Here is a 27,839-nt window from a genome sequence, read left to right as displayed (position 1 = left end):
TCATTTGTGTCCCGGTGTCTCGGTCTGTAATTTCTCTTTGAGTGTCCCGGTCGTCACTTATATTAATTATAATTATTATATTAATTAATTATTTATATTAATTAATTAATTATTAATAATAGTAAGAATAGGGATCCCAAGTTGTAATAAAGACTGGCTGCTATTTTAGCATTCTTCGGCCTACATTTTGATTATTATTTACACTCAATCGTCAGTTGCTAATTGAGGATTTTGATAGCAAGCTCATAATGGCGACTGGTCATTGCTCGTTTTTAATTTATCACCTCAGGCATTCTCAAAGTTTTGTCTTGTAACATTCCATTTGCTCTATCTTTTTCCTGTTTGACGTCAGTTGTTGGATGATAACATTGGAACTACTCTTACTTTAACGTTTGTAAAGTATTTGTTATGTTTTTCCTAATGGAAAAGTAATGGAGCCATTAAGAGAGAGTACTGCGCTATAGACCCGTTTCCCGTTGTTAATAAAAATAAAACATGGTTTTCAGTAGAGTATAAATAATTTTAGTTTTAGGGATGTTCTGCGTTAGCAGGGTCATCAGTTTCGTCATTTTTGGCGGTTTGTTATAGCTTGTGTAATCAAAGTTGCTTATGTGATCATAGTTGCTTGTATGCTGTCATGTAGTCAGTCATCACAAAAGCTTCTCTTAAATCTTCCTCGGCCAGACAAAACTAAGTTCCAGCTACCACTACTACTTCCAAACAAACCTTGAGGCAACAAGTCACCTGGAAAAAAAAGCACACACTCTCCCTTCATCTTAATCTATTCCAAGCTTCACTCTTTACCTCCTCCAATGAAGCTTCCATTTCCTTTCAATACTTTTTCAAGACCTATTTCCACTGCATCTGGATACTATTTACTTCTCATTTCGCCCAAGATGAATGGCTAAAAAACACAAAATTTGGCTCTGTATCATCCTTCGTCAGTGAACCATGGCCTTGACAACCTAGCGCTTCTTTAACTATAGTCTTGGCGAGTGGGATTCAACAGCATTTTTGTACTTGTCATTGTTTAAAATATGGTCAGTTAAACAAATGTTACTACTACTACTATTACAACAACTACAACTACTAATACTATCTAAGCTATTACTAAGCTATTACTATTACTAAGCTCACTGCAAGACCAAGCCACCTTAGGCCAAAACACCAACGCACGCTTCTCCTCCACTCCAATCTATTCAAAGCCTCCCTCCATACACTTTCCCGAGAATCTCCAATTTCCCTAAAATTCTTCATTACAACATCCTCCCACCCTAGCTGTGAACTATTTGTTTCTTGGTAATCCCTAGACGACATGTAAAAAAGGACAATCTTCGGCAATCTATCATCCTTCATCCACAGAACGTACCCTAGACATCTCAACCTTTTTCTCGTTATTGTCCTAGAAAGCGGGATTGAACTACATTTTTCGTATAACATAATATTTGAAACATGGTCAGTCGGACGGATACCCAGAACAATAAGTAGGTAATTTCTCTGGAACATATCGAGCAAATCTTCATCCGCTTTTCAGAGCACTCATGCTTCTGAACCATATTTGGCCAGTGTCGTCACTGTAACTTCCAATATTCTAATCTTGGTTTGGAAACTTACCATTCTATTCTTCCAAACTTCTTTCAACTGTAAAAACAAAAATCCCGAGCTTTGGCTACCGTCCTTACTGTTCCCACCATCTGTACTAATGATACTACCAAGGTAATTAAAGTTGTTCACCTTATCGATCTTTCGTTACCCAACGTCACCTTTTCATTTTCACTTACTCCTAGTCTTAGCGACTGGAACACAGATTTGAACACGGATTTGATTCTATGCTCTTAACGTTAATTTTCAAACGTATTTAGCGCCCTGAGCTGGCAAATCCCCTAAAGGCTCATTCATTTTGTTCACGTTTTCACCTAGGATACTTAAATTGTCAGCATAATCTAGTTCTAGGAAAGTTGTTATTCCCCATTTGATTCCGTTTTCTCCCAAAGCCTTTCCTGTGCTCCTTAAGACAAAGTCGGTCAAAATGATAAATTCAAATGAGGATATAATACAATCCTCTTTAACTCGTGATTTATTACAAAACGAACTACTAACCTCATTTCCTACCTTAATTGCAGCCGTGCTATTCTCGAACATAGTCAAAGAGTATGGGTAACTTATAAGAGTGGAAACTGACGCTAGTGTCGAAAAAACTATCAACACCATCTAGCGTTTGTCGACACTTAAAAGGGGCTGCTTCCTCAACAACGCCCCGCTCTTTACGCTAAAGTCTGGCTCTTTCTCTTTACTCTACTTTTTAAAACAGTAAAAAACTTTAGAGTAAAGAGCGGGACGTTGAAGAGGAAAATGCCCTAACATATACGGAGTAATATCTGTTCATTTTAAGTTTTAATGTCGCTCCTTATTTTCAGTTAAAAAAGCTTGTTTTTTTTATTTAATTTCTGAACGATTTTGAATTAATGCATGTTTTGATTTTGGCTCTCCGCACATAAATAATTAAAACAAAATTTGCATTTTTTTTTTTGTTAGCTAAATGGCTTTCTCATTGTTTTAAGATGAAGATTTTGAGAAAAAAGGAGCAGGGGAAGAGGCCTAGTTGCCCTCCAATTTTTGATTACTTAAAAAGGCAAATAGAACTTTTGATATTTTACGAACGTTTTCATTAGTAAAAAATATACGTAACTCAAAAGCTAACTTACGTAACGACCTTCTATATTCGTATGTTTTTATTACGTATATGAGGAGGTTCACCCATTGTCAGTACCTCGCTCTTTACACTAAATCATAAATTTTTTTCCCAACTCCTTAAGAATGAACCCTGAATCACAAAGGCTGTAGAATAAATAGTTGGAATTACTAAAAATACTTTAGCGTAAAGAATGAGGTATTACAAGGAGGTGAACTCCTCATATGCGGAATAATTTCTGTTCGTTTTGGGTTTTAATGCTGCTGCTTACTTTCAGTCAAAAAACTTTTTATATTTATTTTTTAATTGTTTTTTTTAATAATCCAAGAAAATCTTGCGCTCCCTTCATTGAAATTCTCTTCCACATGGCAAATTCCTCCACGGAAAGATCCTCCCACGCAACGCCACTCCCTCAACTTCCCCCCCCATACCAAAAAAAATCCCCCTGGAAACGTCTGTACAATTCCCAATAACCATAACTATATGTAAACACTGGTCAAAGTTTGTAAGTTGTAGCCCCTCCCATGGGGACTGTGGGGGAGTAAGTAGTCCCCAAAGACATGATTATTAGGTTTTTAGACTATGGTGGATAAAATTGCTATCTCAGAATTTTGATACGGCAACATTGTGGAAAAAATGAGCGTAGGAGGGGGCCTAGATGCCCTCCAATTTTTTGGTCACTTAAAAAGGGCAGTAGAACTTTTAATTTCCGTTAGAATGAGCCCTCTTGCAACATTCTAGGACCACTGGGTCGATACGATCACCCCTGGGAAAAAAAAAAACAAACAAATAAACACGCACGCGTGATCGGTCTTCTGGCAAAAAACACCAATATCCACGCTTTTTTAGATAGGAGCTTGAAACTTCTACAGTGTGGTTCTCTGATACGCTGAATGCGATGGCGTCGTAAAGATTCTATGACTTTTAGGGGGTGTTTCCCCCTATTTTCTAAAATAAGGCAAATTTTCTCAGGTTCGTAACTTTTAATGGGCTAGACTAAATCTGATGAAACTTAGATATTTAAAATCAGCATTAAAATACGATTCTTTTGATGTAACTATTGGTACAAAAAGTTTCGGTTTCGGTTTCGATTGACAAACCGTTCGTTACCACGAACTTCTTGATCCTTGAAAACATATTTTTGCCTGCCAAGGCGTGCAAAAATGCGCTTAATTTGAGAACAAAAACACCTCTTAAAAACGGCTCATTAAAGGAAACAAACGCAATGGTTGCAGTATCCACAAATAATCAATTCACATAGAATTTTGTTTATAATTGTCAATGATGTCTGGCTCCTTTATACATAGAATAAATAAAAAAAAGTCTTTCAAAACGAAAATAATGATGGACAATAGTACTTAAGCGAATAAAACTTATCACGTATATTAGGGGGCTGCCGCAACAACTAACCTCCCACTCTTTACGCTGAATTTCAACCAATAATTTCCTGAAAGCATTGTAAAGTGAAACAGATCTGGCCAATGGAGAATTAGAAGTGTTTTACTAACTGATTACCTTTCAAAAATTTAAAATTAAAATCTAAAGCAAATTTTGAACCAAATCAAATGAGTCATCCGTTTCAATTTTAACACGATGTGATTAGATAAATATAATTTTCGTATTATTGTTTTTGTGTTAGAGCACTCATATTCGAATCATTAAGTAAAAATTAATTCTACTACAAAAAGTAAAGGGTTGAGGTTGCAAAACCCTTTAATATGTAGAAGAATTTCGAATCAGTTTAAATCTAAATTTCATTTTTTGCATCCATTTAAAACGCTTCTATACCTCAACTTAAGTCCTTCCTGTTTTCAGTATTATATTTAAAATCTCTTAAATAGGAGGACTGTCCCCACCCCCTGAGCTCTCCAGTCCCTATGCTAGTGTTTCAACTTTGCATATTAATACTTCTAGAATTTCCCCCAAGCGATAACTTTCCTAAATACGAGATACGCTGTCGGCCCCATCAAAACTCCCACAGTTAATGTTTTAGTTTAATTTAAAAAATTTAAATTATCCCGTTAAAAAAGACCATTTTCTCAAAAAGAAAGGATCTGTAACTTCTCTTAGTTACTCTTTAGCACACTTACTTGAAATATATTCTTAAAGATTTAGGAAGACCACGAGTTAAATCCTTCTAAACGGAAATCTCAAAAATTTTTCATGGAAAGCTGAAAATCTTTTTCTCTTAGAGACTTCTGGTGACTACCACCTCATCCAGAAAAGCTTCCTCTAACAGTTTATCCGTATCCCAAAGCTTACAACTAAAAACTCCCATTTTTTGAAGAATCCTAATACTTTAGATAATATTAATATAATAAGTGCTTTAAGCTAAAGTTTGGCTCATTGTCCCGATCTTTTAAGATAAACTCTTGAAACACGAGGGCCATTTAATTAAAATAAGAAACCTTTTTTAAATATTATGAAACTTAAGCGTGATGATTATAGGTGTTGAGGGAGGAAGTAGCCCCTTCCAATATAGAATAATTCCCTTTAAAGTTTTAATTTTAAGTTTTAACGTTTAAGTTTTAATGTTGCTCCTTACTTTCAATTGAAAAAAAAAATTGAGCCTGATTAAATACTTACTTTCAATTGTATTTAACCAGGGTAATGAACAATTTGAAAGGATGTACGACTGTTTGAAAAATTAATTTTCAATCAATGTTTAGGAAGCCTGAAGTTAAATCACCCAATAGGGATGAGTAAACCCTTGAGTAATGCCTTACATAAAATCCAATGGATGAATTTGCAGAAAAGTTATAAAATAATAAATTATATTTATAGGCATATAAACACATATTTAGTCCTATAATTATCGCCGGGATTGAAAATCATCAAATAAAAAGTTAGAGTAATTTAAAACAAACGAAGGACTTGACGGTAAGGAGACACTAGGTCTTCGTCTTTCTTTCTGTTTTATCTGAGAATTCCACCCGTTAGGGAGATCAAGATTACCACTGATTATTTTCGAGGACTCCTCAAATGTTCCTTCAGGTACACCATAATATGGAGATAAATCGCATTTACTTCTGCCTGATTCTAGTAGTCGCCTTTTAATGGATCGTTTCCGTGCTAGAAGCACTTTAGAAAAACTAGAGCTTCTCTGATTAGTATTACGTCTTAAGCAGTTATTAACTTTCTGAAAATCATCAAAATCTTCATTTTTCATTGAATATGTCTCAAATTTCAGTTCTTTTCGCACTTGACTGAAACGAATTGGATGTGAAGTCTGGTTTGACGGATGGAAAAACGAGCGATTTCTTGAACACGGTGATCGTTTTTCTTCTTTACCGATTTGTGACTCCCGTACAGGACATATCGGAGATTTCCATTTTGTCACTACTGTTTGATTAGAATGTAAAACTTCACAACGACTAGAACCGTCTGATAATGCATGCACAAGGACACATTCCCCTTGTAAATCACGATTTCGCACATTCTGCATAGCCGGTGAGCGATAAGAGGGGTAGCGAGATGTTTTTATGCAACAACAGATAACTCGAACTGCCTCTGTCCGAGCTAATTCGTTTCTATACACGTAAATAAATGGACTAAACACAGAATTTAAAAATGCTGCAGCATAAATTGTTGTTCGAAATAACTTTGATATGTGAATGCGCACAATCTGTGTTTCCAACAAACATGTGGCGAAGTATGGAAAATAGCAAAGCACAAAAGACGATATCACAATAGCTGAAGTTCTTATAGCTTTACTTTCTTCACGTGTAAATAAAGAAAATGTAACATTTAAATCCCACCGTTTTCGTACCTTCCGTTTCATTCCGCTGGGAGTCATTATCCCCTGTGTTGAACAGGCATCTATATCAGGCACTTGGAAACTTATAATTTCTGCTGGATTTGAACTAACGCTATGTCTTCTAGTTCGGGCATTATTTTTCTTTGCTGCCTTATACATTTTATAATAAAGACAACACAGCAGAATAAGAGGTAATAAGAAACCGGCATTTGTAAGAACCATTCCGAAGCAAAAACTCAGGATTCCAGAGGTACTCCAAGAGCTGACTGGTACACTTGGAATTTTTATCCAGCTTTTTGTTTCTGCTTCTAGAGAAATGTTAAGATAACCCATGAATGCAGGTATGCTCAATATTGTTGATGCCAACCAAGCAGATAAGATCATAAAGAAACTTCTTTTTCTTGTGATAGTCATACTGTAGTGAAGGGGACTTGTGACCGCGAAATAGCGATCTAAGGAAATAAGAAGAATAGAAAAAACACTTGTAACGATAGTTAATGAAGTCATTCCAGAGAGACCTTCTTTCCATAGCACTGGGGAATCGGGATAAAGCAGATCTACAAGATAGCCAGGAGTAACAAAAGCTGATATAGCAATATTGGCGAAAACCAAGCTAATGATGAATCTGAAAAAAATAAGGCATGTTCATTATTTTTATCTATATCAAAATTATCAATGCATACGCTTTACAAAACATACCTAGGTAAAAATATAAGCAAACATCTATTTCAAGGAGGGTGAAGGTGGGAAATCCAATTATTGACAGTAAGTAGAATAAACATCCTAAAATTGCAGAAAGAACTGTAAAATTTTTATTATATTGCGAAACCAGAGCCCACAATCACCTAAGTCCCATCCCTGTAGACGTGTCTGCACACTAAGATTTTCAATCCTAGTCTAAATGAATAATATATATATATATATATATATATATATATATATATATATATACCCTGACCTATATCAAGTAGTTTCTTTAATTTGTCCATTAACACAGACCTGTTGACAAATATTAGTATAAAAAAAAATTATTTCCATAATCATCTTTATAAGTGGTATGTGTCATAACGTGTTAGTTTGTATATCCTAAGGTTTTACAACTAAATTTGTTCGAATGGATTTATTCAGGATCGTGTCAGAGATAAGTCAAGCAAAGAATCGAGCAGGTCGAGGATGTCCAACAGCAACGTCCTCTCAAAACTTCGCTATGGTTCTGAAACTTGGCACATAGATCAAATACTTGAAAATAAATTCCTTGTGCTCGAAAACATCTGTTTCAGGTGCATTCTAAATATCCACTGGTCCCAAAAAGTAACAAACGCTACTATACGACAGAAGACACCTAAGCCATTGGTTACCAAAGTGATCAGATATAGGAAGTGGAGGTACCTCTGTCATGTAATCCGCATGTCCGAATTTTGACTACCGAAGGTCGCCCTTAAATGGCAGCCAAGTGGTACTAGAAGAAGAGGACTCTCCAAAAAACCCTATGACCCAGTTACTAGGCTGACCTCACAAACCTCAATGCCTCATTCCTGCCTGAATGGAAAGATATCTGAGTGGTCGCAGCAATGACTGATGACTGACTACTCGTCTTGGATACCTTAAGTGTCTCGGCAGGCATCTGAATCGGCAGGATCTGAAGTCTAAGGTAAGATCCTTTTCATAGCATTCAAAGGGCCAGTAGACAGAAAGACCCTTATTTTCAGATTGTCTTGACACATTCGTATTACGCGGTCTGAAGGTAGTTACTAGTCATACAAATCCTCTGATTTTGATTATACCCAAGAGTAGGCTCCTCAGAAGGGCACGTGACTAGCGACCTTTCTTCAGGTTTAAACGGACTCATAGCCGCCATTTATCTTCCTTAATAGTTTAAGATCACGAAGAGGTTTAACGGCGATTCTCCCAAGACGCAGGTGTTATTAATTTTCTTCATTATGCAGTTTCTATTACAAAATAGGGATGTTTTTTCAAGATTTCTTTGGTTGTTATGTTTAAGAACCCAAGGGTCTCGGGAAAAGCCTTCAGGGTGCCGCCAAATAAAGGTGCAAACGTAGACGTTACATCATAGGTTTCCGGTTGTTTAAAATCCTAAGGATGAAAGGGAAAACCTTCAGGGCCCTGCTAATTAGGGACGGATTTCATATCGATCATAACCGATATTTATCTTCTTCACACGCAACACCTTTGTTCTCTTTGTTGACAAACAAAGAAATTTTCTGCTCTTTCCAGGAAAAGCGAGTGAAGTGTTATGTGATTCTGTATTTATTTTCCAGGAAAAGAGGTTTTCTTTGAAACGATGCCCTGTTATTCTGCTAGTGGGACTGGTTAGTTCCCTTTTTCGGGGGGGAACTACAAAACCCGCTCTCAGACAAGCATTCTCATCTGTCACTACTAAGATCAGATGCGTAGAGCCTCACTCTAGACAAAGAAGAAAAAAAAATCCTTTTTCGATCTAACGATTTTTACTCTTGGTTTCTTTTTCTTCTTTGTCAAGTGTGATGTTTTTGGCTTCTGACCTCAGTAGAGACTGATGAATGATGAGGTATTTCTTTCCCTTTTTAAACCTTTTCTGCTTTGTCAGGATTTTAACCGCTCGCCGAGGGATCATGTGCCAAACCTGAAGTTTGGTAAAACACTTTCTTCCAAATCTTTCCCAGAGCCATATACATGTAGTGCAAAATTAACTGTAGCCAAAGCAAAATATTTTTTAGCAAGGGGTAATATACTGCGAAACAACTTAGCAAACAAATTACCAAGACTTTAACTGGACATTGACAAAGAAACGCAGTGATAGTCCATTCCATGATCCAACTGTCGTGGTGTAAGAGTTACAACATAGTACTGAGCACAAGGACAAACAAAACTATTTTTCAATTAGCAATCTTGTAAATTGAATAGGTCGAAAATTGTTGATGAGATGAATCACTCTATCTTCCATGGGAGAGCTAAATGTAAGGCCTAACATATCCTGATGAATAGATAAAGTGGAATGCATCATTGTTACAAGCCGAGATTTTTCTACTGATTACAAAACACAAATCAGCTATACTACGAAATTCTTTGTATTTTACGGTAAGATGCTGGTATAAATCAAAGTTAAGTGATTTTAACCATTCTTTTTCCTCAACATACGCTGGTCAATCGTTTGGTCTAACTTTTTTAATATGTGGACGATCCTTTCTAATGATATCATATACATCCGATTGAAATTCTGAGATAACCTTTTTGTTCAAAATAGTCCAAAGATCATATAACAATGCCTTCAAGGTTGACAAAGTCTCCCAGAGCCCAGGGGAAAGGGTTGCGAGTTATACCTCGGGGGCATATAAAGTTATCATAAAAGGGTGGGTGTATAAAACACTGAGGGGGCTCATTCGAGCGAAAATCGTATGAGCCGCATCGAGATGAAACTTCTGTATCAAGTTAACACTTCCTTAGGATAATGAGGGATATTTAGTGTTATTTTTTAGTACATATAAAAAAATTCTGGTCCTAATTAAATTGCCCTTGTGTTTCAGCAATTGTTTTTAAGGAATTGGGACAAAAGATCTAACTTCAGCGTAAAGAGTGGTATATTGAGGAGCCTCCCTTATATACGTAGTAATTTCAGTTCATTTTAAGTTTTGATTTTGCTCCTTACTTTCATTAGAAAAAATTAGTTTTTTTAAATCTAATCGTTTCCAAATAATCCATGGAGATTCGCCCCCCTCTGTGGAAAATCCCCACCACGAAAAATTCCTCCGTAGATAGTTCTTCCCGTTTAAAATCATTCCCCTGGGGAACATCATTTTGACTTTACTGGAAAAAAAATAAAATAAATGAATCTGGATTGACAGTCTTATATACACATACTGATATTCATTCCTTAAAGTCTTAATAATTTTTTATTTATTAAAGTTAAGTAGGTAAAAATATTTAAGATTTATTTTGTTTTTGGTAAAGTACAAGTTATTTTCTGGTCTTCAGAAGGCATGAGGGGCGTCAGCCCTACTTATTGTACTTTCTGCTCGTTTTGGATTTGAGTCAGTTATTTATTGTAATTTGTTTTTGTTTTGTTCATTCATTTCCTTGATAATGACTTTTGGTTGTTACACTTTTAACATTATTTGACTTAATATTTGGTCATTTTTGGTTTAATATAACTATCTACTCTTCTTTGAAAAACTTGTTTTGGGGGAAAAGTTTTTTAAATTAATGTAATAAACGCAAATAAATACATACTTTCGTTCATGAAGTGCTGCAATGAGAAGTTCTTACTTTTCCTCTTTTGTCACATTCAGATTTAATATTTGTATAGCAGTACTTTCAAACAGTTCGTGGTAACGAACTGTAGTAAGGAGCGACCCGGCTCAATAGTAACCAAAACTCTAAAAAACGGAATTTTGATACCAATAGTTATATCAAAACAATCGCATTTTAATGCCAATTTCAAACATATAAGTTTCATATAAGTTTCTATATAAATATAAAAGTTTCATATAAATTATTATATAAGTTTCACGCTGAAGGTTTTTACTGTTTTAAGAGGTAGAGTTAAGAGAAAGAGTCAAACTTTAGCGTAAAGAGCAGGGCGTTGAAGAGGCAAAGCCCCTTTTATATACGGAGTAATTTCATATAAGGAAGTATGCGCATATTGCCTTTTCGTCAGTTTTACATCCCCCTCATCATGCTCTGAAAGTTTCCACTTAATATTCTTAAGCCATTCATAGAATTAAAAATCTTTATTTCGATCTTAATGTTTCTATTTCTCATAATATCAGAAAAAACGTTATAACCGAGATTACCAAAAAAAATGAATTTAATTCAAAGAAGATGCCTGAAGTATACTGATATGCTGCAGTATTGAACTAGCTCTCAAAGGGATTACACCTGTTTGAACTTTTGAATTGTTTGAACTTGATTCCTTAGCCATGAATTAATTCAGTGACTGCAGAAATTGTGCAATCTGATACTTGAATTTACTACACAATCAGATTTTTGGCGTTTTGAATTGAGAAAATTAGATACAATAGCCAAGTGTGGTATGTGGAGAAAATTGTATATAATTTGCCTCCGCGTTAATTACACTTTTTAGTGTAGAGAAGGATTAGCAGTTGGGCTGACCTCGCACAGTTTGGACTGATTGTACGCTTGGACACATTAGTGAGGCTTGACCCACACGGAAAGATAAGTTTCTTTCACTTTATGATCTTTCATTTACTAGGCATGAATCCTGCGAACATTAAAATCGATGATTTATTCCTAGCCAAATTTGCGGGCTATCCCCTCTGGCCAATTCGAATCTTAGAGGTAATGACGACGAATACCGGAGACTGCAAATTTGCTGTTTTGCTGTATTTACCGGAGACGGCAAAAAAAGGGGCTGTTTCCTCATCAACGCCCTGCTCTTTGCGCTAAAGTTTGACTCTTTCTTTCAAATCTAATTTTTGAAACAGTAAAACTTTAGCGTAAAGAGCAGGGCGTTGAAGAAGGAACAGTCCCTTTTATATACTGGGTAATTTCTGTTCGTATTAAGTTTTAATGTTGCTCCTTACTTTCAGTTAAAAAAACTTTTTTTTTTAATAAGAATAAGGATCAGCGATTAAAAAAATACGCTCCTCCATATATTTATTTGGAGAGGGTCTGAAATACCAAAACTTAATTATAGATCATCATTTCCATAATTTTTAAGAAACGTTCTTTGAAAAAATCTGTTTTAATACGATGTGTCCTATGGACACCAACAGATGGGCCAGGGGCGAATGCCCCTAGGAGACGAGAAGATATCTATATATAAAAAAATAAGTTGTTTGTGTGTTGTGTGTTGACTGACGTCATGCATATTTGTCGACTGACGTCACTATAAGGATTGAGCAATATGCCGACATGAAGGTGTTTGTCGACTCACGTCATGTTTGTCGACTGACGAAATTACAGACCAGGACACCGGGACAAAAATGACGACCGGGACACCGGGACACAGGGAATATAAATGACGACCGGGACACTCAAAGAGAAATTACAGAATGGGATACCGGGACACAAATAACGACCGGGACTCAGGGAATATAAATGACGACCGGGACATAGGGACACAACTACAATGGGGACGCTGGGGGGCACTGGGGGATATATAAATGACGACCGGGACACAGGGAATGTTCGATTAGCAATCAGCATCAACAAAGCTCAAGGGCAATCATTAGAATTAGATCTGAACACGGATTGTTTTTCCCATGGACAAGCGGGACACAAATGACGACCGGGACACGGGGAATATAAATGACGACCGGGAAACTCAAAGAGAAATTACAGATCGGGACACCGGGACACAAATGACGACCGGGACACAGGGAATATAAATGACGACCGGGACACTCAAAGAGAAATTACAGACTGGGACACCGGGACACAAATGACGACCGGGACACAGGGAATATAAATGACGACCGGGACACAGAGATACAACTACAACGGGGACGCCGGGGGGCACAGGGGGAACATATAAATGACGACAGGGACACAGGGAATATTCGATTAGCAATCACCATCAGCAAAGCTCAAGGGCAATCATTAGATTAATGAGGTATAGATCTGAATACGGATTGTTTTTCCCATGGACAATTATATGTTGCATGTTCAAGAGTCGGTATACCTGACAATTTATTTATATGCACAGACAATGGGACAGCGAAGAATGTTGTATATTCGCAAGTTTTACGTAGTTAAAAACACACACACACATATATATATATATATATATATATATATATATATATATATATATATATATATATATATATATATATATATATATATATATATATATATATATATATATATATATATATATATATATTCACAGGTGGGACACAGGCACACGATTACAATGGCGCGTAACTAATATGGCGCGTAACAACTTACGTGCGCGAGGGGTCTTGGAGGGGTGCAAAGTGCCCCCACCAACTAGGCGTTGGGGTGGCGTGAAGCGCCACCCTAACAGCTAGTTAAAAATAAATGCATAAATAGGAAAGAAAGAAAATTTTCCATTTAGACCCTGGTGAAAACAAAGCTCCCGGTAGCACTTGCCGATCATCCCCCAATAAGCGTCCTGGTGATACTCATGGTGCTCCCCTACATTTTGTGCCAGTAAGCATGCAAAAGTGATATTTTATTTTACAAACAAAAAATAACCTATAGTAAGAACAACACTTTAACACCAATGACCCAAATTACAGACATAGGTCAAAAACATCCCCAGAAATCATGGGGAGCTAGAGAATAATAACTGACCCTCCCTCCACCGTTACGTAGTCTCTCTGTATTAGTCGGAAGGCTCACAGAGATCTAAGAAATTTCTGCATAAAAATATATTTTTTGAGGTTCATGCACAATCCCCCACCAATGCGAAGATTCATCATTCCTACTTAATTTATTTATCTATTTAATTTACTTAATTTAATAATTTATCCGCAATTACACACCACTGTTCATAACTTAATCAAGCCTCTAATCAATCAGCTTAGTTAAGTTTTCAAATGAAATTTCTTTATTAACTGCTTATTTTGTGTTTACCACCAGAATTTTTATCGATACATGCGCCACCGTGCGATATTCCAGTCGCTGATACTGAAAAGCCAAACTAACAGTTTTTTGGCAATCTTAAATCTTTTGGGAGTCTCTGAATTCTAACTCAATGACTTTTTGACACCCTTTGGGCCAAAGTTTTATGTTCGTATCCCAAAATGACAGAAAATACCACTTTGCTGAAGCAAAATCTTTTACACTACTCAGTCTGGTCACTTAAAATTTTAATTTCTATTGCACCTTCAAGGACCACTGGTTCGATAGAATTGAAAAAAAAAATCAAACAAGTAAACATGCTTCTTGGATTTTTCTTCTCCGAAAATTTACACAGTTTATAGTTTTTGAAGATAGGGGCTTGAAAACTTTACAAAAGGGAACTCTGACATATTGAATTGTTGACATTGTGATTTTCATCAAAATCATTTGTTTGCTTGGAAGTGTTTTCTCTCATTTTCAAAAATCAGACAAATATTCTTAGGCTCGCAGCGTCAAACTTAAAATAAATTATGGATTACTATAAAAAAATGTATTTCTTATATGCTTTTCGAAATTTTTTTTTTTTTAGTTTTAGTCACTATTTTAAAGTTCACGTATTTTACACGTGCTTCTTATTTTCAGTTCATTACCACGAACTGTTTGATACAGGAGAAACGTCAGCCCCATTTACAATGAAATTGTCATTCCCAATCCTTTACACTTTCATAAAATCCAATTTCACAGCCTAACGGGATTTCTAATAATGCTTTACCAGCATTTATTCCATTTAAGAAAGCCTAACACAAAATAAATTCTTAAATGGAAGTTTGATCCACCACTCAAGGTCAGTTTTTTATAGTTAGATTTCCTTTTTTAAGGTTTGTTTTGAGGTTTTTCTTTTTGTTGTCTATTGGAATTTTCTATATATTTTTCATTTTTGAATCTCCACCATGGGCAAAGTTCTAGACCATAGAAGACCGTAGACCGTTGGGCAAAGTTCTAGACCGGAATATTTGCATTTTGGTCACTTTTTTTCACTGCTTGTGTTTCACCTCGCTTTTTCTCTGGTCTACTGCATTTTCTTGTTTTGGTCTAATTTATGTATGTTTATTTTAAACATTATTATTATTAGCCATCCTAGTGGAGTGGTAGGCATGCTAGGCCTGAAGTCCTTTGTTAGTAAGGACAGGGTTCGAGTTCTTGTGTCGCTTCCTATTTGGGTTGGAACGAGGGTCAGCGGTGTGACTCTGTAAGCTAAGCCGGAGTCAACCCAGCTCTAAATGGTTACATGAAGAAATATGGGGGGAAAGCACGAGAAGCATCAGAAGAATTTCCCAGCCATGCATTGCGCTCCCGACCAAAGGTAGTGAATCAGTGAATCACTTGCACAACGCAGACCATTGGTCAGCACACAAAAAAGCTTCTTTTTTTTACTTTATACATAACAACCAATTGCTAATGTTAAAATAATGGATTTTTAACAACAACTTATTTTATGAATTCTTTATTTCATTATTTTTGCAATTTAAAATTAAAACTGACTTCCTGTCAAAACGGCTGAAAAAATTTATACTTTGCTAAACTACCCAAAGATTTAATAACATGAAGGGACCAGGGAAACTTTGCATATACCTTTTTACTATCAATACAGAGAAAAATTCTTATTATTTGTCCGCTATTTAATCGCATTGGTGTAAAATAACATCAAGAGAAGCAGAGAGAGCCCTAAAATATCTTTTTCTTCGGGTCCTTTTGCAGCTTTTGACATCCTAGAACCTATTGAGAAGTAATGATTGAAGAATTTGCTAGTTTTTGTGCACTTTAGTTATCAATCACATCAATGTCTTTTTCGTACTTTGATCTAGTCTTGCTAATCAAGAATATTTTCAAATTTTTCCGCGCCAATAGAAGTAGTCTCAAAAGCAAATAGGCCCCAAATGAATAGCACAATAGGAGGGAAAATCCCCATGGAGTTTTGTAACAATAGAAATAACCTATAACATGATTAAGCCATCAGTTGACTGTAGAAATCTATTTGGGTTAGAGTTCTATTTCCGACAAAGAAGATGCATTTTTTTTATTCTTGTCTTGATTGTACTAAAATAACTTATTAAGCTTGATAAAAGATTAAGACGCAAATACAGGTTACGAAGTGTTGAAATTACCACTTTTTACTAACTTTTCGTAAAAGAGCTACATATCCTGTATTCCAGAATAAGTTTTTCTTTTGAGAGGAAATGGGAAAATATCCACGTCTTTGCTTAGCTCAGGCTTGGCCAGATACGTGTGGTAAGGCCTATCTACATAAGTAACTTTTGATTGCAAATGTTGCTTTTTGACTTGAATTAAATAAAAAAAAACTAGTTTTTTTTAGCTGAAAGTAAGGAGCAACATAAAACTTAAAACGAACAGAAATTACTCCGTATAGGAAACGGTTTGTCCCCTCCGCAATCCCTCGCTCTTTACGCTAAAGCTTTTAATTGTTTTAAAAAGTAGAATTGTGGCAAAGAGTCAAACTTTAGCGTAAAGAGCGAGGGATTGCGGAGGGGACAACCCATTTCGTATATGGAGTAATTTCTGTTCGTTTTAAGTTTTAATGTCGCTCCTTACTTTCAGTTAAAAAAACTAGTTTTATTTAGTAATGCAAAAAGCAGGTATATCGAAAATACAGATCCTGTAGTATTGTAGAGGATGGGGGGGGAAGAAGACTGAAGCCTCAACAGTATGTTTTAGGCTCAGGTTATGTTCATAGCGATTTAGAACCAGTGATTAATCTATTATATCCTACTGAAAGGGAAATTTTAGGGTTAACAGTGCAATATGGATTCTGTGGGGGGTAGTTCTTTTATTGCAAAAACGTAGATTTTAATGAAAAATGATAGTTTCCAAAATTGATCCATTAAAAGCTGTACTATATCCTGAAAGGGGGGGGGGATAAACGCCCTAATATATAGGATAATTATATTTTACAGTGGAAAGCAAACTCTCTTTACGAAAAAAATAGCAGCATAATTGCTAATTACTTCAAAGAGGTTAAAAAGTTAGACAGAAAATGGGTTAATAATTTGGCAGTGACTTGACCGGATAATGCAATGCTGTAAAATCCCCCAAAAAAGGCTTCACACATGTATCTAGATTCTTAATAAATGTCCTATCTCAATAATCCCAAGAAACCATAGGGAAATTAAACATTTCACAAAGTTTCGGGGGGAGACCGGGCCCGAAGGCCTCCACCCTGCGTACGTGCCAGCTTACGTAACACACTTTTATATTCTTATATTTTTATTATGTATACGAGGGGGTTTGTACCCTCGTCAATACCTCGCTCTTTACACTAAATCGTAAGTTTTGTCCCAATTCTTTAAGAATGACCCGTGAATTAGAAAGGCCGTAGAATAAATAGTTGAAATTACTAAAAATACTTTAGCATAAAGAGCGAGGTATTTATCTGCTCCTAAATACCTTGCTCTTTATGCTAAAGTAGTTTTAGAACCCCTCATATGCGTAATAATCTCTGTTGGTTTTACGTTTCAATGCTACTCCTTACTTTCAATTGAAGAAACGTTTTCCTGTTTATTTTTTCTTTGTTTTTTTATAGTAATGCTAGAAAATCCTGCGCCCTTTTCATTGAATTTTTCTTCCCCCATGACATATTCCTCGAAGGAAAGATCCTCCCTCGTAGCCCCTTCCCCTCAACCCCACCCCCAAACCAAAAAAGGCCCCCTGAAAACGTCTGTACACTTCCCAATAACCATTACAGTATGTAAACACTGGTCAAAGTTTATAACTTGCAGTCCCTCCCCCAGGGATTATGGGGGAGTAAGTCATTCCTAAAGACATAGTTATTATGGTTTTCGACTATGTGGAACAAAATGGCTATCTCAAAATTTTGATCCGTTGACTTTGGGAAAAAATGAGCGTGGGAGGGGGCCTAGGTGCCCTCCAATTTTTTTGGTCACTTAAAAAGGGCACTAGAACTTTTCATTTCCGTTAGAATGAGCCTTCTTGCGACATTCTAGGACCACTTGGTCAATACGATGACACTAACTATCAAATTTTATTAAGATCCGGTCAAAAGTTTTATATCTGTTCAGTGTCGATTAAAAAGTTTCATCCCTATTTCGAACTGCTACATCTTCGTGCAGGATTTATTTGATATTTTCCAAGAAAATTATGTCCAGACTGAATTTAGCAGACTAGCAGACAACCCTGCTAAATTGCCCTGGAAAAAAAAAAAACAAACAAATAAACATACTACATTTTTGTAGACAGGAGCTGGAAATTTTCGCTATAGGGTTCTCTGATACGCCGAATGCGATGGTGTGATTTTCGTTAAGATTCTATGACTTTTAGGGGTGTTTCCCCCTATTTTCCAAAATAAGTCAAATTTTCTCAGGCTCGTAACTTTTGATGACGAAGACTAAATTTGATGAAACTTATATCAGCATGAAAATCTGATTCTTTTGATGTATCTTTTAGCATCTAAATTCCGTTTTTTTAGAGTTTCGTTCACTATTGAGCCGGGTCACTCCTTACTACAGTTCGTTACCACGAACTATTTGAACACATTTGACAGCTTGTCCTTACCAAACTTTAAGATTGCTTGATTAGTGTAAGTGTCCCTAATTTCTTATAGTTTCCAATTCTATTTTGTGTTCTTTTAAATCTATGGAACAAGAGTTCCTGAACCAAGTCTGTTTAACACTCTGATTTTGTACCTTTGTTGTTGAGCTTATCAAAAGTAATCACTAAATTACTCTGGACTTCGCATACATGCTCAGTGGGAACGTCTCATAAGTGTTCAGACCAACCCTAAATTAGAATGCTACCATAGTTGTTAATTCACCCTGTAGACTTACCCCCTTACCCCTTCTAGGGACCATACGGTACCCATTTGGCCACATTATAAAGACAAAAGTACCAAGAAGTTCAAAGGGTCCACTGAAAAAAATGGCCGTATTTTGTGACTATGTACAGTTCTATTTTATTCTATTGAGGGTACATTGCCAATGGTCTTCCTATCAACATACTCCTATGGTTAAAAATTGTTAATAAACAACGAAGATGACCTGTCATGCTGCCACACATCCGTCTTCTTCGATCCCAATGCCCCTGCCTTTTTACTAAATAACTGCCTTTTACTAATAAACTGCCTTTTACTAATTACACTAGAAACGGATATTAATAGAATCTAAATATTTCCATATCACACCGAGAAACAATTCCTGATTGGGTAACAAATTTAAAAGAGAGAAAGAAAGAGAAAATAAACTTAAAGGAAACAAGAGTAGCAAAAAACAACAAACTAAAAATATACACAATCACATCCTCCGTATTAATAAGATCCAAAAAAATTACATAGTTTTAGTAGTAGTTTTTTCACCACGAAGTAGCTTTTTCAACTATCCCTTCCACACTTTTTCTTGGTAGAAAGAAGCTAGTCTTAGATGTGACATTCTCCTTTTTCCTAGTATTTTTGTTTTGTTACAATGTAGTTTTTCTTTTAGTACTTCCTTTTCTCGCTGGGAAATAATTGCAGAAACACAGTCAAAATGTTTAAATTCTATTTGTGCTTTACTGTCATAGGATTACTTGCTATACTCTATTTATTGGAATAAAATGCTAAAAAACTTGGTCCTGAACGGGACCCATGATAGACAAGCCAGATCCTAGAGAATAGGTAAATTACAAAAGCTATGATAAACATCTAACAACACAAACACGAATATTAATTAATACAATGACAACTATTTTAGAGCCTCTTTTAGCGTCAGCTTTCTTGCAAAGGTCCTTTTTTCTTCCTTTTGTTTTAGCTTTGACGTATTGGGGGGGGGAATAGGAATTATTTATTTAAACAGTACGTGTTAATGACTTTAAGCAAGGAGCGACTCATCCCTATACTAGCCGAAACTCTAAATGAAGGATTTTGAATTAAACATTAAAGAATGTTATAATTATTAATGTTAATTTACATTAAAAGAATTGGCTTTTCATACTGATTCAAAACAAACGACTTTTTTAAGTTTAATGATACTCATCGAAACTTAAGAGTCAGAGAAACTTTGCCAGATTTTTGAAAAAGAGGAGAAACATCCCTACCCCTAAGATCGACAGATTTTATTGAAAATTACACAATCAGATTCAGCAAACTAGATAACCCTTGTTTAGTGGTTTCAAAATTAATATAAAAAGTGGAAATATTTTTAAAGAACTTCAAAATTTTATTGTAAAGAACATGGGATTGAGGAAAGGGCACCCCCCCTATATGTGGAATAATTCCTGTTCGTTTTGATATTTAACGTTTCTCCTTTCTTTCAGTTAAAAAAAAAAATTGTTTTTTTTAATAGCATCGCACAAGTATTTGAATTAAATTTTCAATGTTTATGTAATTATTTCTGTATATTATTTTATAATTCTTATATTGTACTACATACCGTATTATACCATAAATGTACTATTAAATTACACAGTTGTAATAATATTGTATAGTAGTATTTTGTTATTACTTTATTGCAGTATCCTAATATTTATTCTACGTTGTATTGTTTTATATACTTATATACTAGATACTTCTATACAAAAATATACTTGACGTACTATATACATTTAAAATATATTTATAAGAGGAGATTAGAATTTTTACACAAGTTAAATTATGCTCTTTGGCTAGCAAATACTTCAACAAGAAATTTTGAAAAAATTATAATCTAGGGGCTACTTCTTATCTTTGAAAGTAGCTTAGTTAGGGGTACAAAGCTTTCAGGAATGAATCCAGAGTCAAAACTATACTCTGGTATAGTATTGCCAAGCTACTATATCAACACTTTTCTTATTTTTAGGGTCACATTCATGACAGGTAGCCCATTTGAAATCTGACGAAAAATGTCTCATAGGAATTTTGAACTTTCAATGTCTTTTTCATTGGCTTTAGTTTTTCAGAAAGAATTTTCTGCTATTTCAGTAAAGTTTTAAGCCATATTAAGGGCTTTATAGCACAAAGATTGCAAAAAGTCATCAAAGGCCAGTGCCCTTTGGAGCTGAAAGGAATGGATATTGGTACTTCAAATACCTTCTCACAGGGTCATTAAGACTCTGGGTCCATTTTTATGAGTCCCATTTACCTAAACCTACCAGTTTACAAGAAAAGTCCTTAATCCAAAATTTTACGAAAAAATCTTATATTCTATGTAATATATTTTGTTCAATATGATCATGTTTTTTTCAAATTAATAAATTAAATTGATTGAATTGATTGATGTCATTTTACATTTTATTTGTACGTAGAATTAAAGCCCATTTATAATCCAATCACGAAAGAAGTGGAAAAACAATCCCTAGCTATTTGATTCTGGTCTGATGAGTAAATTCCCTCAGTGCCTTTAGAGTAAGTCAATCATCTCTTTTAAATAGGTAGTATTCTCGAGCAAGAGTTTCTTCGAAAAAAAATGTAAAATTCAATTAAAATCATTTTCATAACATCCACTTATTTCATCGGCACTTCTATAATAAACGTAGTATCCCAGAATTTGTCTGATGTTTAATGAGGTTTTCCGAATTGGAGGAAAATTCTCTCACATGATTTTCAGAACCGTCAATCCGTTTTCTCTTGGGAAACATAATTTTATGCCTAGTTTCCATAATTAGGGGAATTTATGACGTATCTCCATGAATTTAATTTTGGTTGGCTTTTGATGGAATAAAACGAATATTTTACCTCCACTCTAACTTACTCTAACTCTAGTCTCTTACTCCACTAAACTGACATTGAAACTTTCAGATAAAACTCGTAAAGGCAGTTCTTCTTCATTCCGTTTTTTATCAGACAGGCTAAAAGGGTTCAACGATTCATCATACATTTTTATATATAGAGGTACATTAGACATTGCCTGCTGCTGCAGCCTGAATAGAAAGGAAATTTAAGGGAATTCCCCCCGGAAATGCCACCGTTCTGGAAACTACCCCTCCAAGGACAATTCCATGGAATATTTCCCTCACGAAAAGTTCTCCTGCGTTTTAATACAGATAGTTTTAAGTTTTTAAATGTTTGGAAAATTCTTACAGCAAAATTCCTTTGAGGTCAATCCCCCCCCGAAAATTCCCCCTGAGGGAAAATCCTCCTCCAGAGAAAAAATCCCATGAAAAATTCCCCTTGTAAATCTTTCTCACATTTAAAACAAAGATCGTATTTTTAACTTAAATGTATGAGAAAAATTCTCGTAGTAAATTCTCCCCGTGGTAAAGGTTCCCTCCAGAAAATTCCTCCACCTATAGAAAACTCCCCCCTGTGGAGAACTAATCCATGGAAAGTCCTCTCTGCGGAAAACTCTCCCCTGGAAAATTCATCCTCAAAAATAGTCCTCTGGAAAAATCCCCCTCTCTCCACTGGGAATTCCCCCGCGAAAAATTCTCCCCGATAAATCTTCCCTGGAAAATCTTCCATACATTTAAAATAACATTCGTATCTGAAAATTTTAAAGTATTTGAAAAAGCCGGCTAGAATAAGGTATAACAGCTATATTCTAGGACCAACTCGGAGCATTAAGTTGAAACTTTCGGTGTATGTGGAGGAGAATGTTGAACCAACCAAAAGGTATTATATGCTTGCTACTACTACAACTACAACTAAAGATACTACTAATGGTGCTACTAAGGATGAGGGTACTAAGGCGAAATTTTCAGGAAATGGTGAGGGGGATTTTGAATTAAATTGCAACACGCAATGTGTCTGCAGGCTGTCAAAAGGACGTTTCAGCAATATCTTAGAAACTGCTTAGAGTATTAGGTTGAAACTTCCAGAACACATTGAGGGGGAAATTAAACTGGTAACAATGCACTATATACGTACTATTACTGCTAGTCATAGTAGTAATACTGCTATTAGTATTTATATTAATAATAAAACATAAGTTTTCAATGCTATATATGATGCTAGCCAGCAGTATTTGCCCCTATATTCTTAAAATTACAATTTTACACTAAAATAGCAGTTCCTGTGTTGCACAGGGCAACCAGCCCTGATCCCACACCCCTCCCAGTTGCCCTTCCCCCAAAGTCATTAGATAAAAATTTTGAATTGCCATTTTGTCCAAAATAGTCAAGAATTCCATTAGCCATGCCTCCATAGATAACATGACCCCAAAACTCGCTGGAGCAAGGGCTGGAAGTTATGTAATTAGCCCACTGTTGATATGTATAACTGATTATTGGGAAAAGGGAGAATATTTTATCTTGGGTATGTCTGAAAAGGCAAAGTGTATTAAAGGAAAATTTAAAGGAATGCTAAGGGGTATTTTGAACTATATCAAAAGAAACTATATGCATCGAGGTTATCGTGAGAGCCCACCTGCAGTATCTTAGGTACAGCTAATGGCATTATGTTGAAACTCTTAGGACGTTTTGCGTGGGACGTTGAACTAACCAAAAGACATTAAGTGCATCCAATTTATCTACTACTACTACTACTGCTACTACTACTACTATTAATAACTCTCTGCAGGACCAAGCCGCATGAGGCCAACACAGCTACGGATATTCCTCCTCCAACCTAATCTATTCAAGTCCTACCTCTTTACACCCTCCCAGGAAGTTCCCATTTCCTTTAAACCTTTATTTATGACAACCTCCCACCCCAGACGAAGACGGCCTGCCTTCCGTGAAGCCCCAGACAGTTGGTCAAAAAGGACAATCTTCGGCAATCTGTCATTTTTTCATCCACAAAACGAGGCCTAGCAATCTCAACCTTTCTTTTACTATAGCCCTAGAAAGCGGGATCCAATTTATCAAAAGAACATATTTGCAATATTTCAGGAATGGCTAAGGGTATCAAGTTGAAAAATTAAGGGATGTTTAGGAGGATTTCAAACTAAATCAAAGACATTTCATCCCCCTCAACACATCTCAGGAAACGGTTGAGGATATAAATTTGCAACTTTCAAGGTATCTTGACGAAGAAGAGGAATTAACCAAAAGATACTATGTACATCCGGGTTGTCAAAAAGGTGTATCTGTAATATCTAAGAAACATCTAAGGGTTTAAGGTGGAACTTTCATTTCATGTTGAGGAGCGTTTTGAACCAAGCCAAAAACACTATGCATTCATATATTCAAGTGGTGCATCTACATTTTTTGGAGAAACAGAAAAGGGTTTTAAGTGGACACTTTCTGTAACTATTGAATTAGATCCAAGTATATTAAGTTCATTCAGGTTGTCAAAAAGACATATGTGAAGTATCTCAGGAATGGCTAGAGGCATTAAGTTGATACTTTAAGGGTGTGTTTACTTGGGCTTACACCTAGATTAAGAGACATCTAGACATTTAAAATAAAGATACCTCATCTACCTCAACGTGTCTCAAGAACAGCAGAGGGAATCAATTTGAAACTTCCAGGGCTTCTTGAAAAGGATTAGTTGAAACTCTTAGGGAGAAGAAAGAGATGTAGGGTTGGGGGTGGCACTCATGGACAGGGTTACTTCTTCGAGTTTTAACGGTCATACTCTACTTTCAACTAAAACCTTCTTTTGGTTTAATATTTTCATGATTAGGGCCTGGCGTTAGCTAAATCTCGCTATAAATGGGGTCTTAAAAGCTAAAGAATGACAAGTCAACCAACCTGTTTGATAGGGTTCTTAAAGATGGTCTCCGGTAGAAGACAGCCAGTACGATTGAGTTGGATATTGTTCCGAAAACTGAGATGAAACAAAATAAAACAAATCCGACTCCAGTTGCGAGCCAAGTATTGTCCTGATCCTCTTCTGAAATCATCCCTAAAAGGAAAGTAATCATAGCATACCCATTTACCAATTGAAAAAAGTGTATTTATCAAACAGTTCGTGGTAACGAACTGTACCAAAACTCTAAAAAAATGGAATTTTGATACCAATAGCTACGTCAAAAGAATCGCATTTTAATGCTGATTTTAAATATATAAGTTTCATTAAGTTTAGTCTTACCCATCAAAAGTTACGAGCCTGAGAAAATTTGCATTTTTTTAGAAAATAGGGGGAAACACCCCCTAAAAGTCATAGAATCTTAACGAAAATCACATCATCAGATTCAGCGTATCAGAGAACCCTATTGTAGAAGTTTCAAGCTCCTATCTACAAAAATGTGGAATTCTGTATTTTTTGCCAGAAGGCAGATCACGGATGTGTGTTTATTTGTTTGTTTGTTTTTTTGTTGTTTTTTTTGTTGTTTTTTCCCAGGGGTGATTGTATTGACTCAGTTGTCCTAAAATGTCGCGAGAGGGCTCATTCTAACGGAAATGAAAAGTCCTAATGCCCTTTTTAAGTGACCAAAAAATTGGAGGGCACCTAGGCCCCCTCCCACGCTAATTATTTTCCCAAAGTCAACGGATCAAAATTATGAGATAGCCATTTTATTCAACGTAGTCGAAAAACACCTTATAACTATGTCTTTGGGGACGACTTACTCCCCCACAGTCCCCAAGGGAGGGGCAACAAGTTACAAACTTTGACCAGTGCTTACATATAGTAATGGTTATTGGGAAGTGTACAGGCATTTTCAGGAGGATTTTTTGGTTTGGGGGAGGGGCTGAGAATAGGGGGATATGCTGGGGGAACTTTCCGTCGAGAATTTGTCATGGGAGAAGAAAATTTCCATGAAGGGAGCGCAGGATTTACTAGCAATATTTAAAAAAAAAAACAATGAAAAAATGAACATGAAAAAGTTTTTTTCAGCTGAAAGTAAGGAGCAGCATTAAAACTTAAAACAAACAGAAATTATTACCCATATGAGGGGATCACCTCCTCCTAATACCTCGCTCTTTACGCTAAAGTATTTTTAGTAATTTCAATTATTTATTCTACGGCTTTTGTGATTCAGGGGTAATTCTAAATGAATTGGGACAAAATTTAAGCTTTAGTGTAAAGAGCGAGGTACTGACGAGGGGGGCGAACCCCCTCATATATTTAATAATCACATGAGAATACAAAAGTTCTTTACGTAAGCTAATTTATAAGTTACGTAAATCTTTTACTAATAAAAAGATTCGTAAAAAATTAAAAGTTCTAGTTGCCTTTTTAATTAACCAAAAAATCGGAGGGCAACTAGGCTTCCTCCCTCGCTCTTTTTCTATCAAAATCATTCGATCAAAATTATGAGAAAGCCATTTAGCCAAAAAAAAATTTGCAAATTTTGTTTCAATTATTCCTCTGCGGAGAGTCAAAATCAAAACATGCATTGATTCAAAAACGTTCAGAAATTAAATATAAAAAAAACAAGTTTTTTCTATGAAAGTAAGGAGCGACATTAAAACTTAAAATGAACAGAAAATACTTCATATATGAAAGGGGCTGCTTCCTCATCAACGCCCCGCTCTTTACGCTAAAGTTTGACTCTTTCTCTCAATTCTTCTTTTTAAAACAGTTTTAACTTTCAGTTAAAAAAAAACTTATTTTTTTTATTTAATTTATAAAGGATTATCGTTTCATATTCTGGATTTTGAATAATCGGGATGTTTTAATCTGTGTCTTTCAAGTAGTATTTCTTTTTCATTACGGATTTTATTTCATAAAGGGTATATAAATAAACAGCAAATTACTTTTTTATGATAAAATTAGCTTAAAGTTGGAAGCGGAAAATATTAAAATTTAGTACAGCAAGGATCGGAAAATTAAAAATGAGATTTAAAAAGCGTTTCCTTAAGAAAACGACCTATGGTCCTTAGAATTCGTAATCTAGCTCATTCAAGACTTGTTTTGTTAGCCAAAATTCAGCCAAAGACATCACTAGCCCAATATAAAGACTGATTCTCCGTGCAAAGTAATCTAGAAATGAAAAGGAATAGCATGATTTCTTAGTTTGTGTGCACTTGGTGTAGAAAAACTGAGGGGTAGGATTATGTGATTCTCTTCATAAAAGTTTGAGCTGCTACACTTAGATTCCGTAATTTAGCTAATTCCAACAATTGTTTCTTTAATTAGCTAAGCTAATAAGATAAAAAAATCACTAGCCAAGGTAGAGATTGATTCGAGTTATAAAGTAACCTAGAAATTAAAAAGAAACTCACTCAACTTTAGTTCGAACATTTTTAGGGTGGAAAAGCTTGAAGTGGAAACTTTAAAATGTGGCATCTAAAAATTGAAATAGTAAGATTTGGAGCTTATATAGCTCATTCAAAAAAATCTCGGTCTATTCTTGTTCTACAAAGAAGAAATATTAACAGAAGCGGAATTGGACATCCAACAATTATGTGAAAAAAAAGAAAGAAAATAACTATTTAAATACGGAACTCAAGGCCATATCCAATGGTACTTTAGGATTTATCCCCCCCCTCCTGAGAATTTTGTCCTAAAAGTAAAACGCAACAAAAATACTTATAAAAGATTTTGGATGCGTTTTTCAAAAGTTTTCATTTGTGAAATCCCGTTTGAAAAAATTTATATATTATTTTTAAAATCAAATTTTTATGACTCAACATTTCATTTCAGTTCACTTTATTTATAAATCAAATACATTTAACTAATATGCAAGTACCCGTCCAAAGAAAGACGCAAAAAAGCAAAACTGAAATGAAGGGGACATAAGATAAATTTCGGGGAGGGACTAGAAATAAGCATCTTACTCCCTCCCTTTTGTTCCCAGGAATATTCCTAGACTACTCCTGTAATACCGGTGCTGCAGACAGAAAGTGGCCCTATTATATTAGACAATCTTTTCTGTATAACATAAAAGATTATATTCGCATGTTTACTGGCACAAAAGAGGAATGCTTAAAGGCATGACAGGGGGCATTGCCAGTTCCACCATGAAGTCTTTTTTGGGGAGGAGAGGATTGAAGAACTAGCCTTGATAACTGTGGAAATGACGTATTTACAATTGA

At 35.5% G+C, this 27,839-nt stretch overlaps 1 protein-coding gene across 3 annotated transcripts in view; it reads right to left on the bottom strand.

The window, feature by feature from the left end:
- The window catches only part of LOC136033968 (5-hydroxytryptamine receptor 4-like), a 106,065-nt gene that overhangs the window by 22,879 nt on the left and 55,347 nt on the right, over window positions 1-27,839 (bottom strand). For 2 of the 3 annotated variants that reach the window (XM_065714994.1, XM_065714996.1), the window contains exons 2-3: window positions 24,609-24,762; window positions 5,465-7,074 (exon numbers count right to left, since the gene is read on the bottom strand). In XM_065714994.1, the coding sequence (XP_065571066.1) occupies window positions 5,505-7,074; window positions 24,609-24,760 (1,722 nt within the window). In that variant the 5' untranslated portion in view covers window positions 24,761-24,762 and the 3' untranslated portion in view covers window positions 5,465-5,504. Of the gene's footprint in view, window positions 1-5,464; window positions 7,075-24,608; window positions 24,763-27,839 lie in introns of those variants that run through there. The other variant, XR_010619068.1, reaches the window with a different exon arrangement.

The sequence above is a fragment of the Artemia franciscana genome, chromosome 12 (genome assembly GCF_032884065.1).
Source record: "Artemia franciscana chromosome 12, ASM3288406v1, whole genome shotgun sequence".
In the NCBI taxonomy this organism is placed as follows: Eukaryota; Metazoa; Arthropoda; class Branchiopoda; order Anostraca; family Artemiidae; genus Artemia; species Artemia franciscana.
Note: the sequence above shows the minus strand (reverse complement) of the source record. Positions and strands in the feature narration are given on the sequence as shown.